General features: G+C 39.1%; 2 protein-coding genes across 14 annotated transcripts in view; one reads left to right on the top strand and one right to left on the bottom strand.

The window, feature by feature from the left end:
• DOP1A (DOP1 leucine zipper like protein A) overlaps positions 1 to 5,348 on the top strand; it is a 110,871-nt gene extending 105,523 nt beyond the window's left edge. For 7 of the 13 annotated variants that reach the window (XM_072736176.1, XM_072736203.1, XM_072736164.1 and 4 more), the window contains one exon: positions 1,627 to 2,237. In XM_072736176.1, the coding sequence (XP_072592277.1) occupies positions 1,627 to 1,932 (306 nt within the window). In that variant the 3' untranslated portion in view covers positions 1,933 to 2,237. Of the gene's footprint in view, positions 1 to 1,626 lie in introns of all 13 variants that reach the window. The other 6 variants (XM_072736215.1, XM_072736211.1, XM_072736226.1 and 3 more) reach the window with 1 other exon arrangement.
• Positions 87 to 27,932, bottom strand: PGM3 (phosphoglucomutase 3). The gene is made up of 15 exons (XM_072736239.1): positions 27,827 to 27,932; positions 27,055 to 27,134; positions 26,017 to 26,222; positions 23,345 to 23,529; positions 20,993 to 21,060; positions 15,834 to 15,967; positions 14,695 to 14,890; positions 12,055 to 12,212; positions 11,248 to 11,331; positions 8,489 to 8,587; positions 6,732 to 6,845; positions 5,579 to 5,701; positions 4,248 to 4,421; positions 3,006 to 3,087; positions 87 to 1,839 (listed from the first exon to the last, which is right to left on the bottom strand). Exons 3-15 carry the CDS (start codon positions 26,218 to 26,220, stop codon positions 1,823 to 1,825), a joined length of 1,638 nt encoding a protein of 545 aa, XP_072592340.1. The 5' UTR covers positions 26,221 to 26,222; positions 27,055 to 27,134; positions 27,827 to 27,932; the 3' UTR covers positions 87 to 1,822.

Genomic DNA, 27,932 nt, shown 5'->3' on the forward strand with positions numbered 1-27,932 from the left:
TACAAGAGAGGTAAACAGGAAGGAAGCCTGTCTTCAAGTGTAGACTGGTGAAGTGAAAGGAGAAATCATTTTTCTGGAAACATGTCTGACTTTTTAATTTTATTTATTTTTGAGGAGGTGGTATTCTGATGGATAAGAGCAGAGCACCACAAATGCACTCTTTATTGGTCAATAGCTTCATAGTAAAAAGCCCTAAGTATGTTTTGTCTGGAATAGAAACAAAAAGTCACACCTTAGTTCTCTCACATTTGTAAACTAGTTGTATAGAGGGTTCAAGCATATTATGCATTTTCCCTCAGGATAAACTCATCTCTGTTTACCCTTAAACTACTGTTGGATTGCAGTTTGATGTAGGGGACGGTCAGCAACCTAATGGTAGTCAGTGATGTGAAAGTCAGTCCCAGGACTGGTAAAGCCAGTGTTCTAGTTAAAAGGAAGAGAGATTTTCTGTACCCTCGGTTTTAGATTGGGAGGTTAAAAAATTGCTGGGACTGGATGATCTTTTTTTTGTTTCCTCCTGCTTTAACTTCAATCTATTTTCCTTTCTCAGGATTTCATTTTTAAATGATCACACACCAGAAAATAAGCTGGGTTTTTACATCTGCATTCTCCACTGGGAAACTAGTGTTATTTAAAAATTAGATTAACAGTGAAAGTTTCTCACAACATCTGATCTCACAATATCTATCACAAGCAAACCATTTGTTAATCAATAGGACAGATTATAGTTCTGCTTTTTAAGTTCCAACCCTTCATATTTTTTTGCCCATTTTCTCTCTACTCAGTGTTTTTGTATCTGTGATTCTGCCCAAAACCAGACATCTCAGTTCTCTTTCTTTCCCTAGAGATCTACATCTTTGTATAATCTAGTTGGCTGCTTAAACCAGCCTCTTGGTACACAAATTATTTTAACTGTATTTACTTTTAGTTGGACAGTTTTCACCTACATTCTTGTTTGACTTTTCTGCTGGAAGATAGATTTCCCCACTTTTTAAAATGAGGAACCTTTCTGCATCTTGCCCAGATGCCCCCCCAGTGAGTAAACTGCAGAGCCGTGACACCAACCCTGTTATTTTGACTCCAGGTCCAGCTTTCTTCCCCACGTTGTTTACCATGGGGAAGAAGCAAACGTCATTGTCTCTCCTGAGTGTTCCTTTCCTTTCTCTTGTACTGACAGTTACTCACTTTGAAGCCTACTACCATCTGTGGCAAGTGTAAGCCACTTGGCTAAAAGGGAATTACCTGACTTAATAATTAGGTGAACTGGAGAAGACTACTGTCTCTTCCGTTTAACCTCCTTCTGTCATCACCTTATGACTTAGTCCTGGGTCACCTTAGCGGGAGCCCAGAAACCTGGGAGCTTTTTGAGTATATGCAAAGCACAATATAAACTGTTAAAATCTGACTCTCCCTCTCCAAAACCAATTCTGCTAACTGAGCTTGCTTGCACACTCCAGGTGGAAAATGTGCCTGCAGTGTCCACACTTAGAAACCGGCACTAAGAGGCAAGAGTTGAATCAAGTCTGGAATGGAGATTTAATGTCATCATCTGTTAACTGTTGCTGGTGTTTGTACCCTTTCAGATTTTCTCATTTGTTAATAACATTCCCTTTGTGTTTTCTACAGAAAAATCCAGAGGAAGACAACTCAGGGAGAACGTTGGGTTGGGAGCCGGGGCACTTGCTGCTTACCATCTGCACCGTGCGCAGTATTGAGCAGCTCCTGCCATTCTTCAATGTGCTCAGCCAAGTCTTCAACAGCAAAGTCACCAGCCGATGTGTAGGACACTCAGGGAGCCCCATCCTCTACTCAAACACCTTCCCTAATAAGGACATGAAACTGGAAAACCACAAACCATTTTCCAGCAAAGCCAGGCAAAAAATAGAAGAGATGGTAGAAAAAGATTTTCTGGAAGGGGTGATAAAAACTTGAAACACCACAAGTGATTCCATTTAGTTATATGTAAATGTAATTATTTAAAACAAACATTGCTCTGAGTTGTATAGTTTCTTTTTTCTCTTTTTTGTATGTAACAAAAACCCATTTCAGGTTGTATTTAATTTAAATATTTGTAAATAAGAGCAAATGTCTGAATGTGGCCTGAATCAAGTTTAAATATTGTTGGCTCATATCGATTATGGTGCCTGAGAGAGATCTATATATACATATATAGTCCGTTGTTTTACTGTCCTGAGTTGTCTTAAACCTGCAAAATACACACTGCACATTTTTTGCTATTGGTTTCAGGCTTTAATTTAGATCTGTTGCGCTCTTTCTGTTATTAACCACATTCTAGTATCAGAATGATGTCGCTTCTCTGTTGGAGGCATAGTAATGTATGACAATTTTATCTCACATACATTCCTAAGAAGAGTAAAGAATAACTGGAGCCTGGGCCATGCATCCTCCTAAATGTAGCACGAGCATCTTAACCTCAGTACAGAGATGCACAGCGTCTGTATCACGCCTCTGAATTCCTGGTGATGTTCATTCAAGAGGTAAGTCATTTAAAAATCATTCTAAATTTGGCTGTGGAAAAATTGGTTGTATGAAGTCTTCTCCACCCTCCTCATTTGTATTAACAGTGGTGAATCCTCCAGAACAGTGAGCATGATTAGGTTACGACGATGGAAAAGACGTTCCAAGGAGCTGATAATAAGGTTTAATTTTCCAGCAGCCCTCGTGAATTTTCCCTGCATGTATTATAAAGTTGATAATTGAACTATAGAGTGAAGCCCCACTTTACATTAATGAGATTGAAATTAGGTAAGTTTTGCTTTTTAAAAACTAAATTTAACAAGTCTTACCTACTTCTAAACAATTACTATGGTAGTGTTTAAGAAAAATAATCAGTTTTAGAAGCACAATCTAATCTAGTAAGATGCACTGTAAACATTATGATTACAAATGGGTTTGAACCTGTCACAATAATGGGAGTACTATTATTTTGTAAAAACTTTTTAAAAATCCAGTTTCTCATGAATATAAAAATTGTCTTCAGAAACCTGCTTGGGGTGGTTCTCCAACTCCTCCAGCCAGCTGAAATACTGCCAGGCTCACTGCGTGTGCAAGGCTATCTGCATTTTCCTGCAAATTACGTGAAAGGAGATTAGATGAGAAAGAGCATCTCTCTCAGGTAACTTGGGACTGTGAAGGGGAGGGGACTTCTTGATTTTGTTTCACTAACATATTCAAATGAAAAAAATTTTTTTCACCTTTCAGTAACATTCCAACACTCTTAAATAAATAAATGGAAATCTCAAATTCTTCTAAGTCAGGTGAGTCCTTAACTAATTTTGTAATCTGATTTGATTATCATTCCAAAACTCTGAATAATTCATCTATTTAGAAGCAAAGCCACAACTGACCTAAAAGTAACTGTTACAAGGTCCCAGATGGCCTCTCCCCATAAATCAGAAATTTTTATTCCCTGTATTCTAGGATGGCCTAAGCCTCTGCCAAAAAGCTGCCAGCTCCCTAATAAAATGCTTCCTTCTGAGTGCCTATTCAGTCCACTCTATATTGCCTCAGTTGTGCACACACTTTCATTTTATCAAGGGTTTAAGATGATGGTGTCTGAAGAGGACAAATGTTAAAAATCCAGACTGTGAGGTCTTCGCCCTACGGCAGAGACACATGGCAAGGCTGTTTAGAGGAAATTACTTTGAAAAACAAATCAAAAGTCCAGGAACAAAGGGGTGGTTCAGTTGGTTAAGTGACCGACTCTTGGTTTCCACTTAGGTCATGATTTCAGGGTCATGGGATCAAGTCCCACATTGGGCTCTGTGCTCAAATAAAAAGTCTAGAGACAAAGATGAATTTCGATCAACATGGCTGATGGTACCATTAATTTAGACATGTACCTCAAAACTGGTTGTTTCTGTAAAGCAATAAGTTTATGTTTTTAAAGAAGGAAAAAAAGGATAGTCCACTTCAGGCCATATACGCTGAACATAGGCAAACTAAGTACTAGTTACTCATGCCACAGCTAGAAATAGGACAGTTTCAGGAAGTCTGGAATAAATCAAAAGAAAAATATTGGGGGAAATAAACTAAGTGGGTCTAAATTTTTTAATATGAACCTAAAAATCCTCCATAGACAAATCTCAGATGTTAAACCCTGAATTATCACAGTGAGACTGCAACACTATTCAAATTGTTTTCTTTTCTCTCCAACTACTACCCCTACTACCCAATGCTGTCAGATTCTCACTGCACATTTTTTTAATAGAAGTGTCCCAGCTTACCTGTGAGTCTGCTTCTGCATATACTCGGACGATATCTTCTGTACCAGAAGGCCGGACAAAAGCTCGGGAAAGCTTGTACTTCTTCACGAGGTCATTGATTGCTTCCTGTAGGCCTGGAGGTGTAACTACTTGTCTTTCAGCATCAGTGGTGCTGATAACTTGTCTGTCTGCAACCTATGCACAAACATTTCATATTTGTCACTATATCACAATTCCCACCAAAAGATTGTAGCCATTTCATTTTAATAACAGACCTCATTGTACAGCCAAGTGCAACACTGTCAGATAGTAACCTACCGGAACAAATACAGAATGCAACTGCATTAAAATTTTACAGGGTGCCTGAGTGGCTCAGTGGGTTGAGCTTCCAACTCTTGGTTTCAGCTCAGGTCTAATCTCAGGGTCCCGACATAGAGCTCCACATTGGGCTCTGTGCACAGTGGGGAGTCACCTTGAGGTTCTCCCTCTGCCTCTCCCCCTAGCTCAGGAACTCACATGTTCATTAATCTTTTTTTAAAAAATTTTATGATTTTTATTTGACAAAATCAGGGTTATTAATTTCAGTTGTATAACTTCCTTCTTCAGTCTCTAAACAGTTACCACTAAAGTAATGGCCAGTACTATAGGACTTCAGTACACTGATCAAATAACCATAAGAAGGTCATGATAAAAATCACCTAAATAAGCCAAAAAACTAATCTGAACAATCAGTAGCCATTTGTATGAACCTGGGCTTTACTACCTCTAATGGTCTTTCACAAATTCTGTTGGCAATTGGGTACACTGGTATAAATCTGTATAGACATCAATTAGGATTTATATGAAATGCATTTATATGAAATGCCTTTAGAAAAAATTCTTTGAGCCCACAGAGCCTACTTTTTATAAGCATCTAGCCCCAGGAAAATACTGTGTGAACCAAGAATCATGCAAAGTAAACATTCTCACTTGAAATGATAGGCTATCAGGATTGATTCAGAAGAACATGGGGGATATGAGAATGGTGAAGCAATGGAGAATAGTTGAAATCTGGTGAAACTTTTGTTCTCTCCACATTTATATGTTTTAAATTTTCCATAATAAAATCTTTATTATAAATAATATGTGTCACTTTTTCTGTAAAGTATGTAAACTGAATACTTCTCAAACAATTGGTTATTCCATAATTTTTAAGATATGAGAAAATACATGATATAAGCATGTTCTATTCAATATATATGTATACAATGAATTATGACAAAAGGAAAAAATTTTATATAGAGGTTAGAAATAATGTATTTTAATGTATTATGGTAATTTTCAGAAAAGTAATTTTACAATCTTTCTCCCACCTTAACTTTGAGCTGTCTGTTTGGAAGATCCATATAAAGTGCATCCCACTGTTGTACAGTCAAGCCCTTCAGAGTCAAGATTGCCTCAATCACCAGCATGTCAGAAATAGCATCACCAGCTGCCTACAAGACAAAGTGAAAGAAATTTAATGTCAGCAAAGCTTGGAGATGAATGCTCTATCTTAACCAATCACAGTATCCTGTGCCTTCTCCCTGCCCACCTCCACACAGGATTATTACACTGTAGTATATGGAGAAAGAGAAAGGGAATGGAAGACCACAATGAGTTATACAAACAATACTGAAACTACCTCAAGAAACCTGCCATTAATCTTCCTCATTATAAATTAAACCGGATAACTGTTAAGTTTCCAGCATTAACATTCTATGATTCAAAATTTCCTTTATAACAAGATCCCTTTTGAGATATACCATGATAATGGAAGGCATCATGCATGGTAAAGTGTAAGACACACCTAAAGGTGGATCCATACTCTTCATTTATTAGCTCCAAGCCCTTTGTTTCTTCATTTATGAAATGGGAATTATAGTAATGCCTCTCCCTGTATTATTGCAAGGATTATACAATGATGTATGTCAAGTGCCTCAAATGTGTAAGATATTCAAATATTAGTTCCACCACTTTTCTAGGTCACACTCTTGGCTCTTCTGCCATATTGTAGACTCCAGTCTCAATGATGCAACCCATTTATAAAAGACTCAATAGCTGATCTTGACTCTAGGTGGAAGCAACTCATTACACTTAATTTTCATCATAAAATGTAGGGGGAGGGAAACACATCAATGTTCTATCACCACATTTCAGTTCAATGTAAATCTCAACTGTATATACCACTGTGGCAAGGAAGTTGCCAGGACTTTTCTACTTTAATTTTTTATTCAGGCACGCCTGGGTGTCTCAGGGTTCTGCATCTGACTGCTGCCCAGAACATGATCTCAAGGTCCTGGGATCAAGCCCCATGTCAGGCTCCACCCTCAGCGGAGAATATGCTTCTCCCTCTGCCCTTACCCCCTGCTTGAGCTCACTCATGTGCTCTCTCAACAAAATCTTTCAAAAAAATTTAGACAGCATACTATTCTACCTTCTGAAAATGTAAAAGTAACCAAGAGCCTGCCACCCACCAGCTCTGACCTGATTAAACAAATCAATAACATTTTCAAGCATCTTAGCAGCTTTCCTTTTCTTATCTTCTAATTCTTTTGCTAGTTGTTTTATCCTTATTTCAGCAGCTTTACTAAACAGTACCTGCAATGAAAGCATAAAACAGAAAGTCACAAAACACACTATCCATGCCCCAGGCACCCTAGCTAAACCACTTTTGAAACCCTCAATGACTGCAAAAACGGGAAAAATAATGGCAACTTTAGAATGAATGAAATTAGGAAGATCAAATCAGAACCCAAAAGATACTATTGGGGGGAAAAATTTCCTTTATGGATTATAAAACTGGCTATCAAAATTTAAAGAGCTGATTACAAAGAAAATTCTACCCTAGCAGAGGCAAATGCACATGATGAGTTCTTTATGTTTGCCCCTCAACCAGCTGCATCACTTCTGTGCAACCTGATTCTTTAAGCCTATCTGTATCCATTTTACTTAGAAGAATATAAAATTCAACAAAAGTAGTATAGTTTTCTTGTCCTGAAATACTTTTACCTAGCTTATATCCCTAATAATAAAGAGATTCATCATATTTATCACATTACAGCAAATAGTACCATGGATGTTATACACATCATGTTCCTCAAGATTCTTGTCATTTTAAAATTCTTTGCCCGTGATTTTAGTGCCTTCCAAGGTTCAATACCATAGTCAGCACTCTGGTCACTGTTTTTGCCTGACCACAGCCATACCCACTTACCCTACACCAGCAACAGAAACCTTGTAGCCCAATGACTAGAATACATACTCTCTTTAAAATCATTTATCAATATCTGAATTAATTAGATCACTGCAGTTATAATTTAATTGCATTTCCTAAGAACTGATTTTTCTTAATTTAAGGCCTCTAGAACCAGTTTGAAATTAAGGAAAATAATCTGACCCAGAAAACATTTTCTGTTGGCCACCTCCATTTATGAAATGAGGTGAGGTATAAAAATATTTTTTATAAAAATGTTTAAAAAAACCCTGAATAGTATGAGTATTATTACTAAAAGCCAGATAATATACTTCAAAATGTATAAGGTATGTGTACTATATTCTCAAACTTTTCAAATACTCTACCTACAAAAACCCTAAAAATTTTATATGCTTATGGCTCATTATACTCATTATGAGTTGTTCATAACTTAATTCTCAAGTGTTCTAACACTTGAATGCTACTGAACTTTTCTTTACACTGGTCATAAGTGGTAAAAGGAAAGATTTTTAAATGATATATATATATAGACCACCTGCTTGTAAAAAAAAATTAACTGCATTTTTTTTTTAGGAAACTAAGAATAATGTCTTCATACTCAAAAATCACTATCTAGGGGAGGAGGGCGGGTGTTGGAGGGGAATGGGTGACGGGCACTGAGGCGGACACTTGACGGGATGAGCACTGGGTGTTTTTCTGTATGTTGGTAAATTGAACACCAATAAAAATTAATTTAAAAAAAATAAAATTAAAATATGAACATAAAAAAAAAATGATTCCTATTTCATAGGGGATTTGCAAAGCTTAAATAAAGAGACAGTATTTGTAAAGAAAAAAAAATCACTATCTAAAAGAAAATCAGTTTCACAACATAGAAGACTATATTAGTTAACCAAATAATTTTCTTCTGCCATCATACTGATCATTTCAACAAAGGGGGCTATAACGTAGTACTATCCAGATACAGAATTCCCATCACTAAAAAACGTCCAGCTACAGCCAGCTGTAGTTGATTAAGAGAACTTACCGTGCCATGCCCATTTGCTTCAAAATAAACTCCAATGTCAAACTCTTGAGCTTTGTGGTGCAAATGTTTTACACCAGTTTTAGTACAATAGACAGGCACCTATGACATATTTAAAAAATGTAACTGCAGTTATTCAATTGGCAAATAGTTATTTTGTCCCTACTCTTCCCAAGGACAGCACAGGGAACAAACCTCCTGGAGCTATCTAGCGAGGATGACAATTAAGCAATTAAAATACAAAGTGATGTTAGTGAGGGGGAGTGAAGGCACTTACAGAAGCCCACAGCCAAGGAAAAATCAAGAGTGTCACCTGATAAGATAATGCAGGATGGGGGGAGCGGGGCGGAGAGTGACGTGATCTAATTGTAGAAAGCTCAGCTACAGTGTGGAATGGCTTATAGTAGGGGGTCTGCAAGCTTTTCCTACAAACGGCCAGATAATAAATATTTCAGGCTTTACAAACCGTATGATCTCTGTCACAACTGTTCACTTCTGCCACTAATGTAAAGCAACTACAGACAATACAGAAACAAGTGAGCATGGTTGTATTCCAATAAAACTTTATAAACATGTGGCAGACTGGATTTGGTCCACAGGCCACTCTCTGCTAACCCCTGGCTTAGAAGGTTAAAAGAGCAGGAGGGTTCTAGGACTAAGCCCATTATGAAATTACAGTAGTCAGACTAGCAACACTTGGGCGGCCTAAATCTTGGATGGATCTAAAAGAGAAGAGTGGTTACGGCTGATGGTGGCAAAAGTGCAGAAGAGATCAAGATCAAAGAAGATTGGCATTTAACTCGATGTAAAAAACCTCAGGAAAGCTAGAGCTCAAAAGATTTCATCCATCCATAGGAGAATGGGTTGATGATTAACAGTTTCAGGTGTGTTCAGTTTCTTAAACAGGCTATCTTAACCTATAAGAAATTTTTTAAACAGAAAAATAAGAAAATACTGAAACAGTAATCCAGGAGCTGAGAATTCCTGTGAAAGATGAAATGCTGCGAGTGTTTACTACAACCTTATACTTAGGTCACAAACTAGCAGCCTCCAGATGTGTTTCATTTTGCCTACCTATTTATTTTGAATTTTGAATCAGTTGCCAAGACTTAAAAAAGTAAGAGATTTACACAAAATTCAGATTTTCAGCTTCTCTTAAAGAATCTGACTAAAGGTGACAGCTGCTGGCCTGGCTGGGCACATACTTCTCTGTCCTCTTCCCCCTGCTGTACTTATTTACCTCACCTACCAAGGTTCTACAAGAATTTGACTTTGCCATCCTTGCTTAAAAAAGAATGGAAACGCAACACAAACCAGTAAAATGCAGAAATTTGAAAAGGGATACACAAAAGTTGGAAAATAATACATTAGCTAATGAGAAAGAGTAAAGGCAAATCGATCTAATTTTGGCTATGAACCCTCTAACTCTTGGAGATGATATGGTACACAGGATGGTCATCTGGTGGATGTTGGGGGGGGGGGGGAAATTAGATGTAAAACCTCCTACCAACCCAGAAAACTTTTCCACAAAAGAGTAAGAAAATAGTTTTAATTACGGAATAAGCATTAAGCCAGACTGATATACCAGAGGCAATCTGCTAAGAGAATGCAAAGACAGAAATCTCACCGTTGGGCAGGCCAGGTGGCTCAGCGTTTAGCACCTGCCTTCAGCTCAGGGTGTGATCCTGGAGACCCAGGATCGAATCCCATTGTCAGGCTCCCTGCGTGGAGCCTCCTTCTCCCTCAACCTATGTCTCTGCCTCTCTCTCTCTCTCTGTCTCTCATGAATAAATAAATAAAATCTAAAAAAAAACTCACCCTCATATAATAGAGCTGAAGCTAATAACAGACCAAACTTTCCCTGTGAGCCTGAACAGGTCCTGTCCTTGGGTGTCTCCCACAGTGCACTGTCAGCAACAATCTCCTACCTTCTAAAACTGATCAAAGTCCTCGCTCTATCCCATCCCCCAGGTAGTATGTAATCACCCAGGCCTGCCTTCAGCAGGAGTTCAGGTAGATTGAGCCAGAATCCTCCCTGATCCCTGATGACTGCTCAGTAATTTCCCAACTACCAACCACCCCCCTTGCTCCTTGGCTACAAAATCTCCACTTTTCCTTATTGTATTAGGTGATGAGCCCAGTATCTCTCCCCATACTATGAAACCCCATGACAATAGTTCCTATGCCTACTGAATAGGCCCACTTTGCAAGAAGACTTCACAGGGCCATTTGTCACATGTTTTTTGTCTTAAATTTACCTGATAACTGCAGTGGCCATCGATGTTTAATCCTTAGGAAAAGAATAATAAAATTTCTCATCTCTCTATAACAAGTAGATAGGTGGCTGGCTCCGAGGTATAACTAACATAAACTCAGGATCCTGGGAGACAGGTGCTATCTTCCCTGAAGTTCACATTTCAGTGCAGGGACTCCAGCCCCGGAAAACATTCCTGAGCCATAAAATTTACTTAGCCTTTAAAAAGATTTACATTCATTATAAAGGAGACAGAGAAGGAATTTACAAGTTTTCTAAAAGAAATGCTCTAAAAAAAGGGAAGGGGGAAGTCTCTTTCCCTTTTCACATCAGGGACAATTTCCTTTCCTATTTTTGATTTCCACTCACCCTTAAATGGACAACAGCTCAGTTTCATGTACTACAAGCTATTCATTTATTCATGTAAGTGAGGACATTGTTTTCCTCAGGGAAAAATCTTAGAACATAATAATTAAGAAGCTACGAGAAAATGGAAATGGTTCAATACCTTCATAACTTCTTCAAGATACCGTGTTGAACTTCCATTTGCATACGCAGTTTGTACAACACCAATATTCAAACTTTCTCCAATCTAGATAAAAACAATGATAATTGGCCATCAAAAGTAAAGACACTAACTTATAAAAGCAAACATGTAATGAGAGTCCCAAAGGATGACAAAATCACCCAGTTCAGCTGTGTCTTAGTTTATGCAATAAAAGCTGTAAATGAAAATTTACATGCATGCCAGAAAAAAAAGCTAAAATACTTTTGAACATCATTTAAATTCCATAAGGAATCTCTTCTAAAGAAGTTTGTGATTTCTTGCTAATTTTTTAAATAAAAGTATTTACTGAATTCTTAAAGTATACCTTTTTCCACATTATAATAATTACTTCCCATTACATTTTATATTTAAAGCTGGCCTAAGATTTCCAAAACAGCAAAATAGAGCATACCTCTTACATTATTAAGTATAATACAGAAAATACAGATCTCAGAGAATAAGATTTTCTGTTTAAACTTGAGGCTTTGGAAGTGATGATGGAATTCTCATTAATAAAGTGCTAGTTATGAAGAAACCAAAACTGCATAAAGCTTCAAATCACAACGTTGCCAATATAAGTAAGAAAAGAATACTTTCAGGTTCCAAAACCAGTGCCCCATGTTGAAATGACTAATATTACCATATCTTCTTATATTTTCTGGCCACAAAGGTAAGGAACTCCACATGTATTGTGCCTCTGAGACATTCAAATGCCTGTTAGTCACCAGTAAGTCTTGCTCTGAAGGGCAGTTGATCACTCCACCATACCTCCAATAGGAGTTCTTTAAGGAAGCTGCTAATTAGTGTTGCTATCTTGTCTCCATCTATGAGATGAAAGTGACCATCTACATCAAGGTAGTAATAAACAATTCTGTCTGCATCTCCATCAAAGGAACAACATCTTTCGTTAGGCTTCATTTCCATTCCTAGCACACAGAATTTAAAAATGGATTACAGTCAAAGAAATGGGAATAAACCTCCATAAGAAGGTTTTTCTCTTAGTTACAAGGAAGAAATATTTCACTAAAGTATGATCATAACTGGCCTTATGTATTCTATCAAACCATGTCCACTATCACTTTTCAAGAAGTACTTAAAATTATCCTTCCAAATAAAAACCAATGCCTTAATCTTTAATTAGTATAAGGGTTTATTGGTTGTTTTTACAGGGTAAGTTCTTTCACAGCTAACTGGAAAAGAAGAATTCTATGCTGAAACGATGTAATATTAAAATAAAATTCTGTTCTGTAAGCTACTTGGTTTGGCAAGACAGGGTCCCATAGTTTTTTGTTAGCTACAGATATTTGTGAAAGCAACTGACCTAGTACTATGATGTCCTTTACATATAAAAAATAATCAGCAATAGATGAGGTATGTGCTTTAATTCCAATAGAACTGATTCTTATTTGTTCACACCATCGTTAACAAGAAACACTGGTAAGTTAAAAGCAAAGAATTATAACATGTGAGAGAAATATAGCTTGTGTAATTTGCATAAAGTTTTCAAAACCTCAGCAACTGTCATGTCCAACTTATTAGAAAATTCTGCTATTCCTTAACCATGACAGCAGCAGGTGGACAAATCCAACATGAGGCTTCCATGAGGAATATTTTTTTTAAAGATTTATTTATTTATTTATGATAGACATAGAGAGAAAGAGAGGCAGAGATATAGGAGGAGGGAGAAGCAGGCTCCATGCCGGGACCCTGACACAGGACTCGATCCCGGGACTCCAGCATTGTGCCCTGGGCCAAAGGCAGGCGCCAAACCGCTGAGCCACCTAGGGATCCCCTCCATGAGGAATATTAACGTAAGGTTGACCACAAGGCATAACGCAAGCTTCAGGAAAGTGAGAGGGCCTTTAATGGTTTTGTTCATACTGTAGCTGCGTGATGCAGGACCGCCAAGCTCAACAGTGAAGAAAGAATTCTTGAGATATTTTAAAGTGTAAAAGGTGCTTTTATTATAGGAGGGGAAAGGACCCACGGGCAGAGAAAGCTGCATTGGGATTGTGATGAGTGAATGATTATATACTTTTAAGTTTGCTTGGGGGGTATGATTAGAGAGAAGATAAGTTTCTAAGGAATTTCTGCATGCTGAAAGTGAAGTTTACAGGACCTTCGAGGTCTGTTATTGCCAAGATAAGGGTACTTTTAGTCTCTATCAAATACATCAACATGAAGGCAGCCATGAGTTCCTTGAGGTATAGTCACACACTGCATGTCTCAGGTATTAGTGGGCTGCAAGTTGTAAGGAGATTTAATTTTAGCAACGTTTCTTTTGCGCTAAACATTTCTCATTACTCCTTCTCACCAGCGTCTAAAGCAAGGGAGCAGAAGAGCTCATTTTAGTGAATGGACAGATGAGCGACCCAAACCAAACTGTCAGTAAAAGTCACAAAAGCAAGTCAATGAAAAGGAGTTAAAACTGGTTGATTCAACTAAAAATGTAAATGCTTACTACAGTGAGGCGGAATAACAAATGAGAGAGAGGCAACTGGATGAGAACTTCTGTGGAGTTCTGAAAAATGATGTCCTGTCTGAAGTGAGCAGGAGCTACTCCATGGCAGCTGATTATTGCCATGTAAGAATGGACATTTTCTGATTTTGGTAAAGAAGTCAGAGTTTCTAATATTTAAGTAAAATCACAGTATTTTTAAATGGTGACAACTAATGCAATTACACACACAAGCAACAGAGCAAACAAAACACATCTATCTGCCAGCTAATCATGGCCAAAACACTAAACAATTTAGTATCTGTACTGCTACAGATATTTTTAGTGCAACTATAATCTCTTAGTACAACTACAATCTATAGAATAGTTTTCCTCCTGATATGCCAATTGTACAAAACAGTGATTTTTCAGACAGTTATAATTAAGAGTTGCATTCCCTTTCCATAATGTGTATAATTCAGATAAGGTAAAAAATTAAAAAATGCTACTTAACTATTGCTATCCTTTAGATCAATGATTCTCACAGTGTGGTCCCCAGACCAGCACCATTAATGAAGGTTAGGCACTTGACAGAAATCAAATTCTTACCCTACCTAAATCCTGCTCCACCATCTACAAAATGAAAAACTCTCGAATCTAGGAATCTACGTGCTAATAAGCCCTCTAGGTGATTCTCATGCATGCCACAGTTTGAGAATCATGGCTCTAAAACACCAATTTCTGATTTTGCTAACCCCTCACCCCCAGAGATTTCCTACACACTGTAGGAGTTGTGTGACTTACATACAAAGAGAGTAGACCATGTTTTGAATGACACTGACAAGTAAGGAAATGCTCAGATGTCTAGAGCAGAAGCACCAGGACTAGCTACATGACTCAACTCACTTGCCCACCTCTGTCTGTAAATAAGATTCATTTTAAAGAGCTCTAAAAACAAATTTTCTACATACCCTGTGGAGGCTTTTGATGACTTTTCACAAAATCAGCCCCACATAAATGGTTGAGTTTCCCTTTCGTCCCATCATTAAGTAGCTGAACTGACAGCTCCTGGGAAATGTAGTGTTCCATTTCTCTCAGCTTCAGGGCCCCTATGCCATTTGCACAGTCAACCTTAAGTGATCTATATTCATCTCCACTGTAGAAAGCCTTAAAAGGAAAAGACATAAAAGAAAAATTTCAAGCTATAAGAGAGTGAAGCATAAAGCACATATAGGTATATGTAAACATCTTCCATCATTTCAGTTAACTCATCTATTTTAACCTGAGAAACAAAAGGGTACACATATTTAGATGAAAACTGTAGAAAACCAAAGTAAAATTTAAAAACCTTTATTTTGGACTGACACTAGAACAGTTTCACCAATTGAGTAACTTACGGAAATGGAGTTTTTATCAGAATTTAGCCTCAATTAAGCAAGGTCCCTTCAAAATAATACTACAGCCTATGTTACATGACAGGCATTTAAATGTGGGAATGAGCATACAAACGAGCAGAATGACACCTGTCACTCTCTTGATAGTACATAACACCACTGGGCATGTCTGGATTTTTCCTGTCAACCTCCTCTTTGGCCCATCCTTAGTTCAGAATATAAGTTCTAGGAAAATAAGGGATTTGGTCAACAACATGTACTCAATATTTGTTGATCAAATTAATTATACCCCCCAAATCTCAACCAGGGTTTAAGAAGTTAATCTTCCGGGAAAAAAATCTCAACAGTAGACACCTCAAGTATGAAGCCAACAGCATCTAACATTAACCCTACAAGAAAATTCATCTGTATGAATATTTATGAAATCACAAGAACCCCATATTTTCTCAAGAAAATTCATCTGTATGAATATTTATGAAATCACAAGAACCCCATGTTTTCTCTTCCAATTATCTCAATGTACTACATGCATTGGCAAGTAAATACCAACAAACATTCAGCAGAATACAAGGGTCAAACCTTGTGGAGCCTTAGAAAGAAAAAGGAAATACAGCACATTATTGGAAAAAGGAGGAGTGACAAAATAAGATAAATTATTCAACTGATGTTACTTTATTCATTTGCTTAAACCCTAACCATGTTCAAGAGATTTTCACCTGTTTGGTAAGCTCCGTAAAGGCTTTAGAGAGTTTCTGGCAGTAACCTTCTATGGTTGCCTTTCCATATTGGCCACTGGTATTTCGACAGTACACCATGTAGTGCAGCTGGGGCGTCGTTAACAAGCCGTAATCTATCATAGAAATGCAAAAAGCAATTTGTCACATTTCTTAAACAAAAAAAGTTTAAATGTATTCATATCACATGAATTTTAGAGTGACAAATCTTTAAAAAAAAAAAAAAAGACCTTTCAGAAAACAAAAATGCCAACTTCCAAATTATTCAGAAATACACATAAATATCCACTGAAATTATTACAACTGCCACATTGTGATGTCGTGATTTATAATAAGAAATAGAGACTTGGTCTTTGTCAACATTCTTGGCAGAGCTTCTAAACCCTTAGAATTTCTAAGTGATGAGAGCAAGGAATTAATTGTCTTTTATTACGCTAAAGAATGGCATTGGAAAGCTCCTTAAGCAACTAGGATGGGGCTGGTTGCCAGGGAAACCAACCATGTGATTAGAGAGTAGGAACTTACAGACTTCTCCCTTATTCCTTGGCCCCCCGCCACTCCAGGAAGAGAAAAGGGCTAGAGATGGCATTCAAACAGCAACGGCCACTTAATTAATTGTGCCTATGTAATGAAGCCTACCTAAAAACCCAAAAGGATGGGGTATGGGTTGGTAAATATGTGCAGAGTGGGGAGAGTGGCTGCCCAGAGAGCCTGGAAGCTCCATGCCCCTTCCTGCATACCTTGCCCCGCACAGCTCTTCCATCTGGCTGTTCTAAGTTAGATCCTCCATAATAAATCAATTTAGCTAGTAAAATGTTTCTCTGAGTTCTGTGAGTACTTTAGCAAATTAACCAAACCAAGGAGGGGTTGTCTGAAGCCCAGGTGACTGGATTCTGAAATGGGGAAGGGGGCATGTGGCACTGAGCCCTTTACCTGTGAGATCTGACCCTACCTCTAGGTAGATAATGTCAGAGTTAGATTAAATTAATTGTTTGGTAGTATTAGAAAAAAACACACACTGGACACATACTCAATTCCAAAAGAAATATGAATGACTACTATTGATAATAAATAATCATTTAATATGGACAGGTAAGATAAAAATAGAGCAATATAGAAAAATAATAACTGAACTGTTTCCATTAACACTGCAAACTGTGTAATTCAGATGAACCCTCCTCTTGAAAACCAAAAATGACAGACAAAAGTCTCCTAAAAAACCATTGCTGTGCCAACAAGTTTCAGAGGACTAATGCCAAAATCTCTGTGAAGAGAGGAACTTCAAAATTTGAGCTCTGGGAAGCCAGTTTTGCTTTGAGGGCATTCCTCTAAACCAGAAATTAAACTGCTTTCAGTGAAAAAAAGTCCACGCTGACTTAAGATGAGAAGGAAACCCGGTAGAAGACCAAACCCTCATGAAGCTGAAGCCTCAAAAAACTATTCTTCAGTATAAGGGTGAGTCAGAAGTGAATTGGCCCCAAGTACCTACTGTACCCTACTCCCAGGAGAGTTGTCTTGACACCAAACAGAGCAGGAGATAACCCATCCCTGAAGAGCTGTTATCAGAAGCACAGGCCTCCCTTGGTTTTCTAGCCCAAATCACATAACCACAGGGATCCAAAACTCCATCACCAAGGAATCTTGTTATCCACCAGTCAGGAAGCACCCTCAGACACCCTGCAGAAGGATTAACCAAACTTTGCCACAGAAACAGACCTTCGCCATAAACCTCAAAAAGGTCCCACAAATAATTTCCTAAGAAAAACAAACAGCTTATAATCAAAAATAGGTAAACATACAAGAAAAGCACCAAAAGAGCAAGACACAGAAGAAACAGCAGAGATGGACCAGTATCCAATAAATATTCTGTAACTAAATCCATCAAAGGTCTTCAAAGTCAAGCACAAGAGTTTGGACTAAAGACAAAAAGTCATTTAAGCTACTGAGTCCCTGCAGTTATAACAAAAATGGCATTCTATAAGGCAACTATGGTTCTGACACAAGGATCACGTGGGAAGAGGAGGAGGAACTCAAAAAAGTGGATCAGTATTTAACCTAGTTTAATGGAGGGTGTATAAGGAAAGGAAAATGATGTTCCAAAAGACTTACAACACAATGACAGAACAAAAGGATTTTGTAACCACTATCGACACTAGCAAACATTTATTCAATAAATTTTTATCAACAAAAAATGACTATTATATACAGTTACTCATCTGTTCCACTGATCAACTCAGAAACCTAGAAGCCATTCTTCACAGCTCTAGCCTCCTCATAGGTCACAAAATCTTGAGGTCAATACTAATTCAAACTTCACTTCTCTTGCTATCATCTCCCTTGCATGAACTACTTGTACAGTCTCTTTTCCATTCTTACAACCTTCCTATCTCTCTCCACAAAAGCCAAGAATGAAAAGCCAGAATAACTGACTTAAAAGGGAAATATGATTATATTCCCATGCATAAAACCCTTCCATGGAGTTCCCACGAATTTGAAATAAAACTCAAATCTTGGGGCAGCCCCAATGGCCCAGCGGTTTGGCGCCGCCTTGGGCCCAGGGTATGATCCTGGAGACCAGGGATCGGTCCCGTGTCAGGCTCCCTGCATGGAGCCTGCTTCTCCCTCTCTCTCTGCCTGTGTCTCTGCCTCTCTGTGTCTGTCATGAATAAATAAAATCTTTAAAAAAAAAACAAAAAAAAAACTAAAATCTTTACCACAACCCACAAGGCTTGGGATAATATGATCCCTGCTAACTTCCCTAACCTTATCTACTATCTTCCTCCATTCTCCTTATGCTAAGGCTACATTAATCTTCCGTTTCCTCAAGTACACTAGGCTGAAGAGAGAAACAATGGAAAAGTCAAAAAAAAAATTACTCTCAAGTTTTTCTAGACTAAAATATTAGCAAGGTGATGGTTCTGAGCCAGAATGACAGTGCTGAAAAACCAATCTGAATACGGTGAAACAGTAGTTTCAGGCCAGGTGAAGCTGGGATAAGAGCAGATCATTAAAGTGAAGGCCTCACTCAGACCAGTGCTTTACAAATTGCAGATCTGAGCCTGTCAAGGTTCATGGAATCTGCTTGGTGAGAAATAACCAGCATTTTTGCATTTTCTAAAAATATCACAGATGAGGGACACCTCGGTGGCTCAGGTCATGATCCTGGGGTCCTGGGATCAGGTCCCACATCAGGCCCCCTACAGGGAGCCTGCCTCTCCCTCTGCCTGTGTCTCTGCCTCTCTCTCTGTCTCTCATGAATAAATAAAATCTAAAAAAAAAAAAAAAAAAAAAAACACACAGATGAATGCAAGTTGTGCAACGTGGGTATTATTTACTGATAACATGATGTATAACTTTTTTTTTTGATGTATAACTTTTTTGTCAGTTATACATACAAGTACGCATGCACACATGATACAAAATGGGTTTCTTTAAGTTGTGACTGGCATGAAAAAGAAGACTCTGGAGGGTTATACATAGCAGGCAGTCAAAAATGTATGAACTAATAAATGAATAATAATACACAGCTGGGGCTTTGGCAATAAAGACGATCATTCAGAAATCAAGCAGAATGATAGGGAGAAATAAGGAACACCCATATGAAGAGAGAAAGCTCACCCAGAAGACCCATATGGAATAGTGGCCAAAGCAGTAGAAGCCTCAAGAAAGAAAGGAGGAGTTCACAGTGTAGAGAGCTATCAAGACAGCAACTGAAATAAAAACTGCAAAATATAAATTCTGAAAGTTATTTTTAGGTCACAGATCCCTTGGAGTATCTGACAAAAGCAACAACTCCTCTTCCTAGGAAAACACTCTGCACACTGTATCAAGAGGTCAACCAGGTCCCTGTAGATAACCACATACTTCCCAGGGAGTCCTGGGCCCCAAGCTAAAAATCCCCACTTTATAACAGCCACTGGATTTGGCAATTAGGATTCAGATGAGTGCTGAGAAAGACATTTCACTGACGGTACAAAGGAGACTTTGCCTGCAGTTGGGCTAAGGAGTGACTAGAAGAGCAGAGAAGTAGGCCAGGCAAGCTCTTGGAAGAGGCCATTAACTCTGAAAGAAGACCACAGAGGAGTTGGAAAGGAGGTGAAAAGGTCAAGGTAAGATATTTTCTTTTTTTTTTTTTTTTTGTAAGATATTTTCAAATGAGAAACTAGGGAGACACCAGGGAAATTTACCACCAAACAAAATGGAGCTTCAGCATTCAAAAGGGGTATGACTGATGTGAGAAGAGGATCTTAGCCTCCATTTTTGGTCATGTAATTCTTCATTTGATAAAACAGAAAAAACGACCCAGCAAAACTTCAAATCAGATTTAAGTAGGCCAAAGATATTTGCCATCACTATTTGATAGGAAACAGCTGATTCCACATGTGATCAGTTTTTTGGGAATATGTGATACCAACAAAAGCTGCCTAGGATAAACATCTGCAAGTAATTTCAAAGGTTTTTAAATCAGGACTTTGACCTTTTACTGAAGTTAAGAAAGTTAAGATCAGTATTTCTTATATATAATTTCCTATAGCTAAAACAAAATATGCACACCCAGAAAAAAAAATGTTAGCTTTTTAAATTTATTTTTTTAAAAAAAGATCTATTTATTTATTTATTCAAAGAGAGCGAAAGAGAGGCAGAGACACAGGCAGAGAGAGAAGCAGGCTCCATGCAGGAAGCCCGACGCGGGACTTGATCCTGGGTCTCCAGGATCACACCCTGGGCTGCAGGCAGCGCTAAGCCACTGCACCACCGGGGCTGCCCAGCTTTTTAAATTTAAAAAGCTAGTATTTTATAGCTAGTAGTTCTTTTTTTTTTTTAAAGATTTGAGAGAGAAAGAGAGACCATGTGCACTTGTACATGGGGGAAAGGGCAGAGGGAGAGAATCTTCAAGGAGTCTCCCCACTGAGCGTGGAGCCCGACTCGGGGCTCGATCCCATGACCCATGAGATCATGACCTAAGCTGAAAACAAGAGTCAGACACTTAACTGACTGAGCTACCCAGGTGCCTCTATACCTGGAAGTTCATTTTCTAAAAACTTCTTTTATCTGTATTTTCTAAAATGTTACTACTTTTACAATTTTCTTAAAAGATTTAAGTTTTTTAAAGATTAATTTAGATCAGGACAGCTACATACCATGGAATTGACCTTCTAAAACAGTCACACCATCTATTACAGACTGTGAAAGTTTCTCACTGCTGGGCCTAGAAAAGAAAAGGAAGAAAATAACACATCCCACCCTGAAACCAAGAGTTGCTAGTTCTGAAAGCAGATGTAGAAATTATGGGCTACAAATTTCAGAATAATAGGTTCGGTGTATTTGAACTAAAACCTGTCAAGTCTGAAAACACTGCAAAGATAATACAGGTAAAATATAAGCATTTTCTAGCAGCCTTTCACAATATATTTCTTGGAAAGAGTCTGGCTCTTAATGAATTTAGAAAACAGATATAAAAATACACTAATTACACCATACCCAAATACCTTTTCAAGTTCAACTGTAACAATATATACATTACCTAAAAATAGTAGCAAGAAATACTGAATGCACACACTTTGCATAATGCAGTACCAAGAATATAGAACCTATTTCTCATTTGGAAAAGTCATAACAAATTATATATCTGAAAGTAAAGTAGATCATTATAACTGCCTTCTGGAAAATGTTCTATATCATTTAAACTAATTAATTGGTAAGAGGCAATTACATGTGGGATGGCTTCACTGTGAGATAATAATTTGTTTCAGAACATAAGTCACTAGGCTATTTCTGATACCCATAAATCCACAATCAATGGTATTTAGAAGTCTCTCTGGTAACACACTAAGGATAAAATACTAGACATTGTCATATCATTAAGACTATGATGAGAAATTTCCTTTAGAAAGAATTTCTAAAATGAGATCTTACACTAAAGAGAATGCTTCTGTTTTAAGGCACAATTTTAATTTAACATTTTACAATACTTTTTTGTAAAGAATGCAAAAGCTGCCAAATATGACAAGTAGTCCCCTCTTGTCCATGGTTTCAGTTACCTGAGGCCAAATGTAGTCCAGAAGCATGACATATCATCAAGTCAACAGGAGCCTAACACTATGTCACAATGCCTACGTGATTCACCTCACATCCTCTCTCATGCAGGCATTTTATCATCTCACATCAATAACAAGAAAGAGAAGGGGGAGTACGGTACAGTAGGATATGTTGACAGCGAGAGACACTACACTCCCAGAACTTTTTTTTGTTTGTTTATGGATTTCATTTATTTGACAGAGAGCACAAGCAGGGGGAGTGCAGGCAGAGGGAGAGGGAGAAGCAAGCTCAGTGCTGAGCAAGGAGACTGATGCGGGGCTCCATCCCAGGACCCCAGGATTATGACCTGAGCCGAAGGCAGATGCTTAACCGGCTGAGTAACCCAGGTGCCCCTAACATAATCTGTATCATAGGGGCGCCTGTGTGGCTCAGCTGGTTAAATGTCTGACTCTTGATTTCAGCTCAGGTCATGATCGCAGGGTCATGAGATCGAGCCCTGCCTCCAGGCTCAGGACTGGGTGTAGAGTCTGCCTGGGATTCTCTCTCTCCCCACATGTGCACACATGCACTAATAAAAAAAAAAAAGGTTAGGGCAGCCCGGGTGGCTCAGCGGTTTAGCGCTGCCTTGAGCCCAGGGCCTGATCCTGGAGACCTGGGATCGAGTCCCATGTTGGGCTCCCTGCATGGAGCCTCCTTCTCCCTCTGCCTGTGTTTCTGCCTCTCTCTCTCTCTGTGTCTCTCATGAATAAATAAATAAAATCTCTAAAAATAAATAAAAATAAAAGCTTAAAAGAATTCATCTTTATAATTATGTATGTAGAGAGGAAAAATATGGTATAAAGAGTTCAGTACTACCCATGGTTTGAGGTCTACTGGGGTCTTGGAATGTATCCCCTGCATATAAGCAGGGGGAGGGGACTATTGTATGTAGAAATAATATACATTGTTAATGTTTTCCAGTGAAATCCAACATGTGCAAATGATACCAAAAAATGAATGAACAATAATGCAGATTATTAGGCAAATCTCTATAAATACTGAGTTACAATCAGGTATTCTTATTCTCTAAAAGAAAACAATTAACTTACAGAAGTAAAGGGTTGGTAGACATATGTTAAGTACTTCTCTCAGGTCAGGTATTTTGCATACATTATTTCACGTAATTTTCACAAAAGCTTTATCATCAACATTTTATAGATGGGCATACGGAAGCTCCAAAGGTTAAGTAACCGATCCAATCATATAGTGTTAGAGTTGGAGCTCAGACCCCAAAACCCAAGATGTAGGAGCAACTTAGCTCCTACATCCTGCTAAAAATAAAAAGGCCAGGTAGGTGGAGGAGCCTCTTAGGGCAGTTCCACTTAATTCTTTCAGTTTATTATGGGTACTAAAACTGATGCAATCATTTAGGTCAAGTTCCCAAAGCTCCTTTCACCAATAAGTTCGATGGTCACCTGGTATCTCTACCAATCACTACGAAGGCATCTTGTTGCAGATTCACAGCTGCTTTCACACTGATGTCCATCAAAACTCTTGGCATATCTTGTTCCTCAGCATTTGCCAAACAGGTAGCATGTTCCTCCCAGGAGGGTGCCAACATTTCACCCAAAGGATCAACCAATTTTACCCCATTGTCTTCCTTAAAAGAAAAGCAAACAATAAGCCATCTGTGCATATTCACAAAGGGTGAGTTGAAGAAGTAAACCCTAGCTGTTTTCCCCTAAAAAAGACATTCATGGCTGAGTGGCTTCACATGTGACCGTATGGAATCCCAGGGAATGGACTGTTTTATATAAATCCTCACCACAAACATCAATCTTACTAATAATCCTATTTTTATTCCACTCTTACTTTGTAAAAAACAGAGTTTTAGAGAAAGTAATCTGTTTATATTCATACAGCCAATGAGTGTCAGTGCTGGTATTAAAACATCAAGTTGGGGCACCTGGGTGGCTCAGTGGTTGTGCATCTGCCTTCTGCTCCAGGTGTGATCCCAGATCCCAGGGATTGAGTCCCACATCAGGCTCCCCATGTGGAGCCCGCTTCTCCCTCTGCCTGTGCCTGTCTCTTTGTATCTCATGAATAAATAAAATCTTTAAATAAATAAATAACAAAAAATAAATAAAACATCAAGTCTATATTACTCTTAAACCCACCAGCCACTATGCTTACACTAGTTTTTTAAAAAGGCTATTATCTGTGCATTCACCATCAATTACATGACCAGGGCACAAATGGAGCAGAAGGACACCAAGATATCCTCCTCACTATGACTCTGGACTCTTTTTTTTTTTTTAAGATTTTATTTACTTATTCATGAGAGACACAGAGAGAGGCAGAAACATAAGCAGAGGAAGAAGCAGGTTCCATGCAGGAAGCCTGATGTGAGACGGGATCCTGGGACTCCGGGATCATGCCCTGAGCCAAAGGAAGACACTCAACTGCTAAGCCACCCAGGCATTCCAACTCTGGACTCTTTAAGAACACACTGGCCAATATATCAACCAGTCAGTGACAGAAGCTGAAAGGTGATTCCCAATTCCATTCTGCTCAAATGAAATAAAGGGGGGAGGGGAAAGGGGTAAGAAATAAAAATATAATTCAGAGTGAATGTCAACTGAAGGAAATAGCTCAGTATTGTTTTAAGAATTACTTCTAGAACTAGCAATAAATTTAGGCTTCAGACCACAAGTCAGTAATCAACTGTGGTGATTCAGACATTCAGACACACATTTTATAATGATCCACATTTACAAGTTGGACGAATAATGTCCTTTTGTGTGTTGGGGGCGGGGAGTAAAGGAAGGTTATACTCCTTCACAGATCTACATAGCTTTAATTTGCTACTGATTTAGCTACAAAGACAAAAATCTCATGCTCTTGCAACCAAACAGAGGCATATTACTCAAACCACGCATCGGTGAACTATATAGGCAGTACAAAACAAAACAGCTAAACTATGTCAAAAGGAATATTTTGATTAAAAAGAAAAAATGGAGGTGACTGAATGGCTCATTCAGTTGAGTGTCCAACTCTTGGTTTTGGCTCAGGTCGAGATCTCAGGGTCATGGGATTGAGCCCCACATTGGGCTGTGTGCTCAGTCAAGAGTCTGACTGAGATTTTTCTCTCCCTCTCTGCCTCTCCCAGGTTCGCACACTCGCTATCTCTAAAATAAATAAATAAATCTTTAAAAAAATTTAATTGTCATAACACTAGAACCATCAATCCTCATCAATAACCTGCTCGAAGCTTACTTTAATATACGTGGAACCACCTGTTTGGCTGTTCATTCAGAACAAGAAACTATAGAAAACCAGTCTAAAAATTTTCAAAATCCACTAAACCTTTTCAAATGTTTGCCCCATCCCCAGCCTTGCCTCCAATCTCTACTAAATTAACACAAGTAACATTTTTGTTATTGATACTGTCTCAATACAACTTGGAAGGACATTCTGTTATTTCTCTAATATGGACTTAGTCCAAGAAATGACTCTCATTTTCATTCTCTCCACACCCTTTAAAGTCATGAGCTAAATGATCACTCATCAAGAAAAAGCCACTTCAGGGTGCCTGGGTAGCTCAGTCAGTTAAACATCTGACTCTTGATTTCAGCTCGGGTTGTGCGTTGTGCGTGGCCTCAGGGTTGTGGGATCCAATCCAGGGTCAGGCTCTGCACTCAATGGGGAGTCTGCTTAGGATTGTCTCTCCTGCTGCCCCTCTCCTCACGTTCTCATTCTCTCTCTCTCTCTCTTTCTCTCTCTCTCATAAATAAATCTTTAAGAAAAAGCCATTTCAAATCCAAAGGCACATAGGCAGCCCCGGTGGCGCAGCGGTTTAGTGCCGACTGCAGCCCAGGGTGTGATCCTGGAGACCCGGGATCAAGTCCCACATCCGGCTTCCTGCGGGGAGCCTGCTTCTCCCTCTGCCTGTATCTCTGCCTCTCTCTTTGCTCTCTGAATGAATGAATAAATAAATCTTTAAAAAAAAAAAAAAACAAATCCAAAGGCACATAATGAGTAGGCACATTCCTAGAATCCAAATTTGTACTTCAGGTCAAACTGTTCAGACGCTAAGATGTGTTCCTGTAAATAAAGATTTGCTTTATCAGAGCACTAAAAGCATTACCTCGGGATTATGTGATGCTGTTACCATGACTCCTATTGTAGATTTTGTCTGTTTTGATCTCAGGACAGCTAATAATCCCATGCGAAACATGACATGATCAAGATGTTCTGCTTTTGTTCGAAAGCCAGCAGTCCCATACTGAAGAACGAGTCCACTGGGCTTGACATGTAACGCTGAGTATTTTGTAATAGCATCTAAATCCATGTCTACAAAATTAAGGAATATTTTTAATCATAAGAAATCCTTCAAGGACCATTTGCTTCAAAAACTGCCACCCTAAACTAACAGATCTGCCTCGCTCTGAACCCCCACAAAGAACGTTTGAGAAAGAAAAGAACGGCAGAATAAGTCCCAGTGGTGGGCACTGGGAAGATCCTGCCCAACTTGTATCCTCCACTCCAGGGCAAATAGCAGGTTATCCCCAAATCTTCTCTCATTCTGGCTCTGGGGCTATTCCTTCCTGTACCCAGGTGGAACTTAAAATGGTCCACTCTCAACTAAAATGAAAGATTGCACCCACAGACTCATAAACTCCTACACAATCAAAGATTGCCCCATTTTACAAATGGAAAAACCTAAGCCTAGGTCTCAGTTAAATAACCTACATTTACTTGGGTAGCTGGTGACAGACTGGGGCCCAAGGGCAATACTGTCAAATGAACTGGGACTACATATCCTAAGTATCTGAGGAATCTGTCAGTTCTTTTGTTATTCCTCCCAGACCACAGAGACTTAAGCCCAAGGAAAGGCAAAGGGCAACAGCCTCCTCTCCAAGGCTGCCCAGACCTCCTAATATACCTTGCAGTGGATTTTTCCATTTTCATAAGGAAGGATCAGGACACCCTTCTAAACTACGCTCTGAAAGTGGTAACATCTTCTTTTTATCTCTAATTGGCCCCTAGACCACTAGTACTTCTTTCTCTGGGATACTCCAATTTTAGGTGGAACTTGGCCTTTGTCCAACCTCAGCTGCAGGTACTATTCAGTTCTCGGGTCAGTCTCATTCCCAAGGAGCCCAGAGATGAGCAGCCGTCCTACCTTGTTTTCTTCCCTGTCCTTTGTTGCTTCAATGAACAAAAGTTAAAGGAAATGGTGAAAATTTTTTTGCTTTCGTCCAGCTGTATAAAAAAAAAAAAAAAAAAAAAAAAAAAGCTGCTAATCTGCAAGCTAATTTAGTTTGGCCCCAAGGGATCAAATCTCTTTCACAAGCGTGCGCACATTTTGTTAAAAACTGACCGTTCGGGAACAAATCATGATTATTCCTCAGGGCGTAAACCAGTCCTGTTAAATCCAGGAAATCTTTTTTTTTTTTTTTTCTTTTTAAGAAGATAAAATGCTTCCACCCTTCAAAGCGTTTTCGGTCTTAAAACTACGTTCAAAAAAAAAAAACACTATGTTCAATAAAAGCGAACGTGCGAACGAACGCTTTTACTCAAAGTCCTTACAAGTCCAAACAGCGACCACTCTAAAAAAAAGTTGAAAGCATCCACCTTCTTTCCATTCAATTACCAACCGCTTGCTTGTTCCGCTTTCCTTCCAGCCCCCGACGGCCGCACGCTTCCCGGCTCCCGACCCTGAGGCCGCCTCCCCCTCCCCCCGCCCCCAGTCCTGGCCTCTGGTCCGGGGCCCCCAGGACGAGACCCTCACACGGCTCTGAGGCGCCAGGGCGGGGGTGTCCCGCGCGCACCGCCCGTGGGTCCGCCCGCCCGCCAGCCCGCCCGCAGGCCGAACCGCCACGGACAGGAAAGCCCCACCTCACCGCCAACCTAGGGGCCCCGCTCCCTCCCCTGCGCCGGGAGATCCCCCTCACCTCCAGCTGGTGGAGCGGCTGCCCCGCGGCGGCGCCTCCTGCCTGACTGAAGCCCTCAGAACCCGCGGACGTGGCCCTGCGTGACTTCCGGCCCGTCGCCACGCCC

This window comes from Vulpes vulpes, chromosome 1, assembly GCF_048418805.1.
Source record: "Vulpes vulpes isolate BD-2025 chromosome 1, VulVul3, whole genome shotgun sequence".
Classification (NCBI taxonomy): domain Eukaryota; kingdom Metazoa; phylum Chordata; class Mammalia; order Carnivora; family Canidae; genus Vulpes; species Vulpes vulpes.

What these genes read in the sequence shown, in the direction of transcription:
- PGM3 (XM_072736239.1), bottom strand. Translation starts at nt 26,220, where the DNA reads ATGGATTTAGATGCTATTACAAAATACTCAGCGTTACATGTCAAGCCC. An exon ending in TTTAGAAGGTCAATTCCATG is followed by an intron (nt 15,968 to 20,992) that starts GTATGTAGCTGT and finishes TTTCTATGATAG; the next exon opens with ATTACGGCTTGTTAACGACG. An exon ending in ATCTTGAAGAAGTTATGAAG is followed by an intron (nt 8,588 to 11,247) that starts GTATTGAACCAT and finishes AATATGTCATAG; the next exon opens with GTGCCTGTCTATTGTACTAA.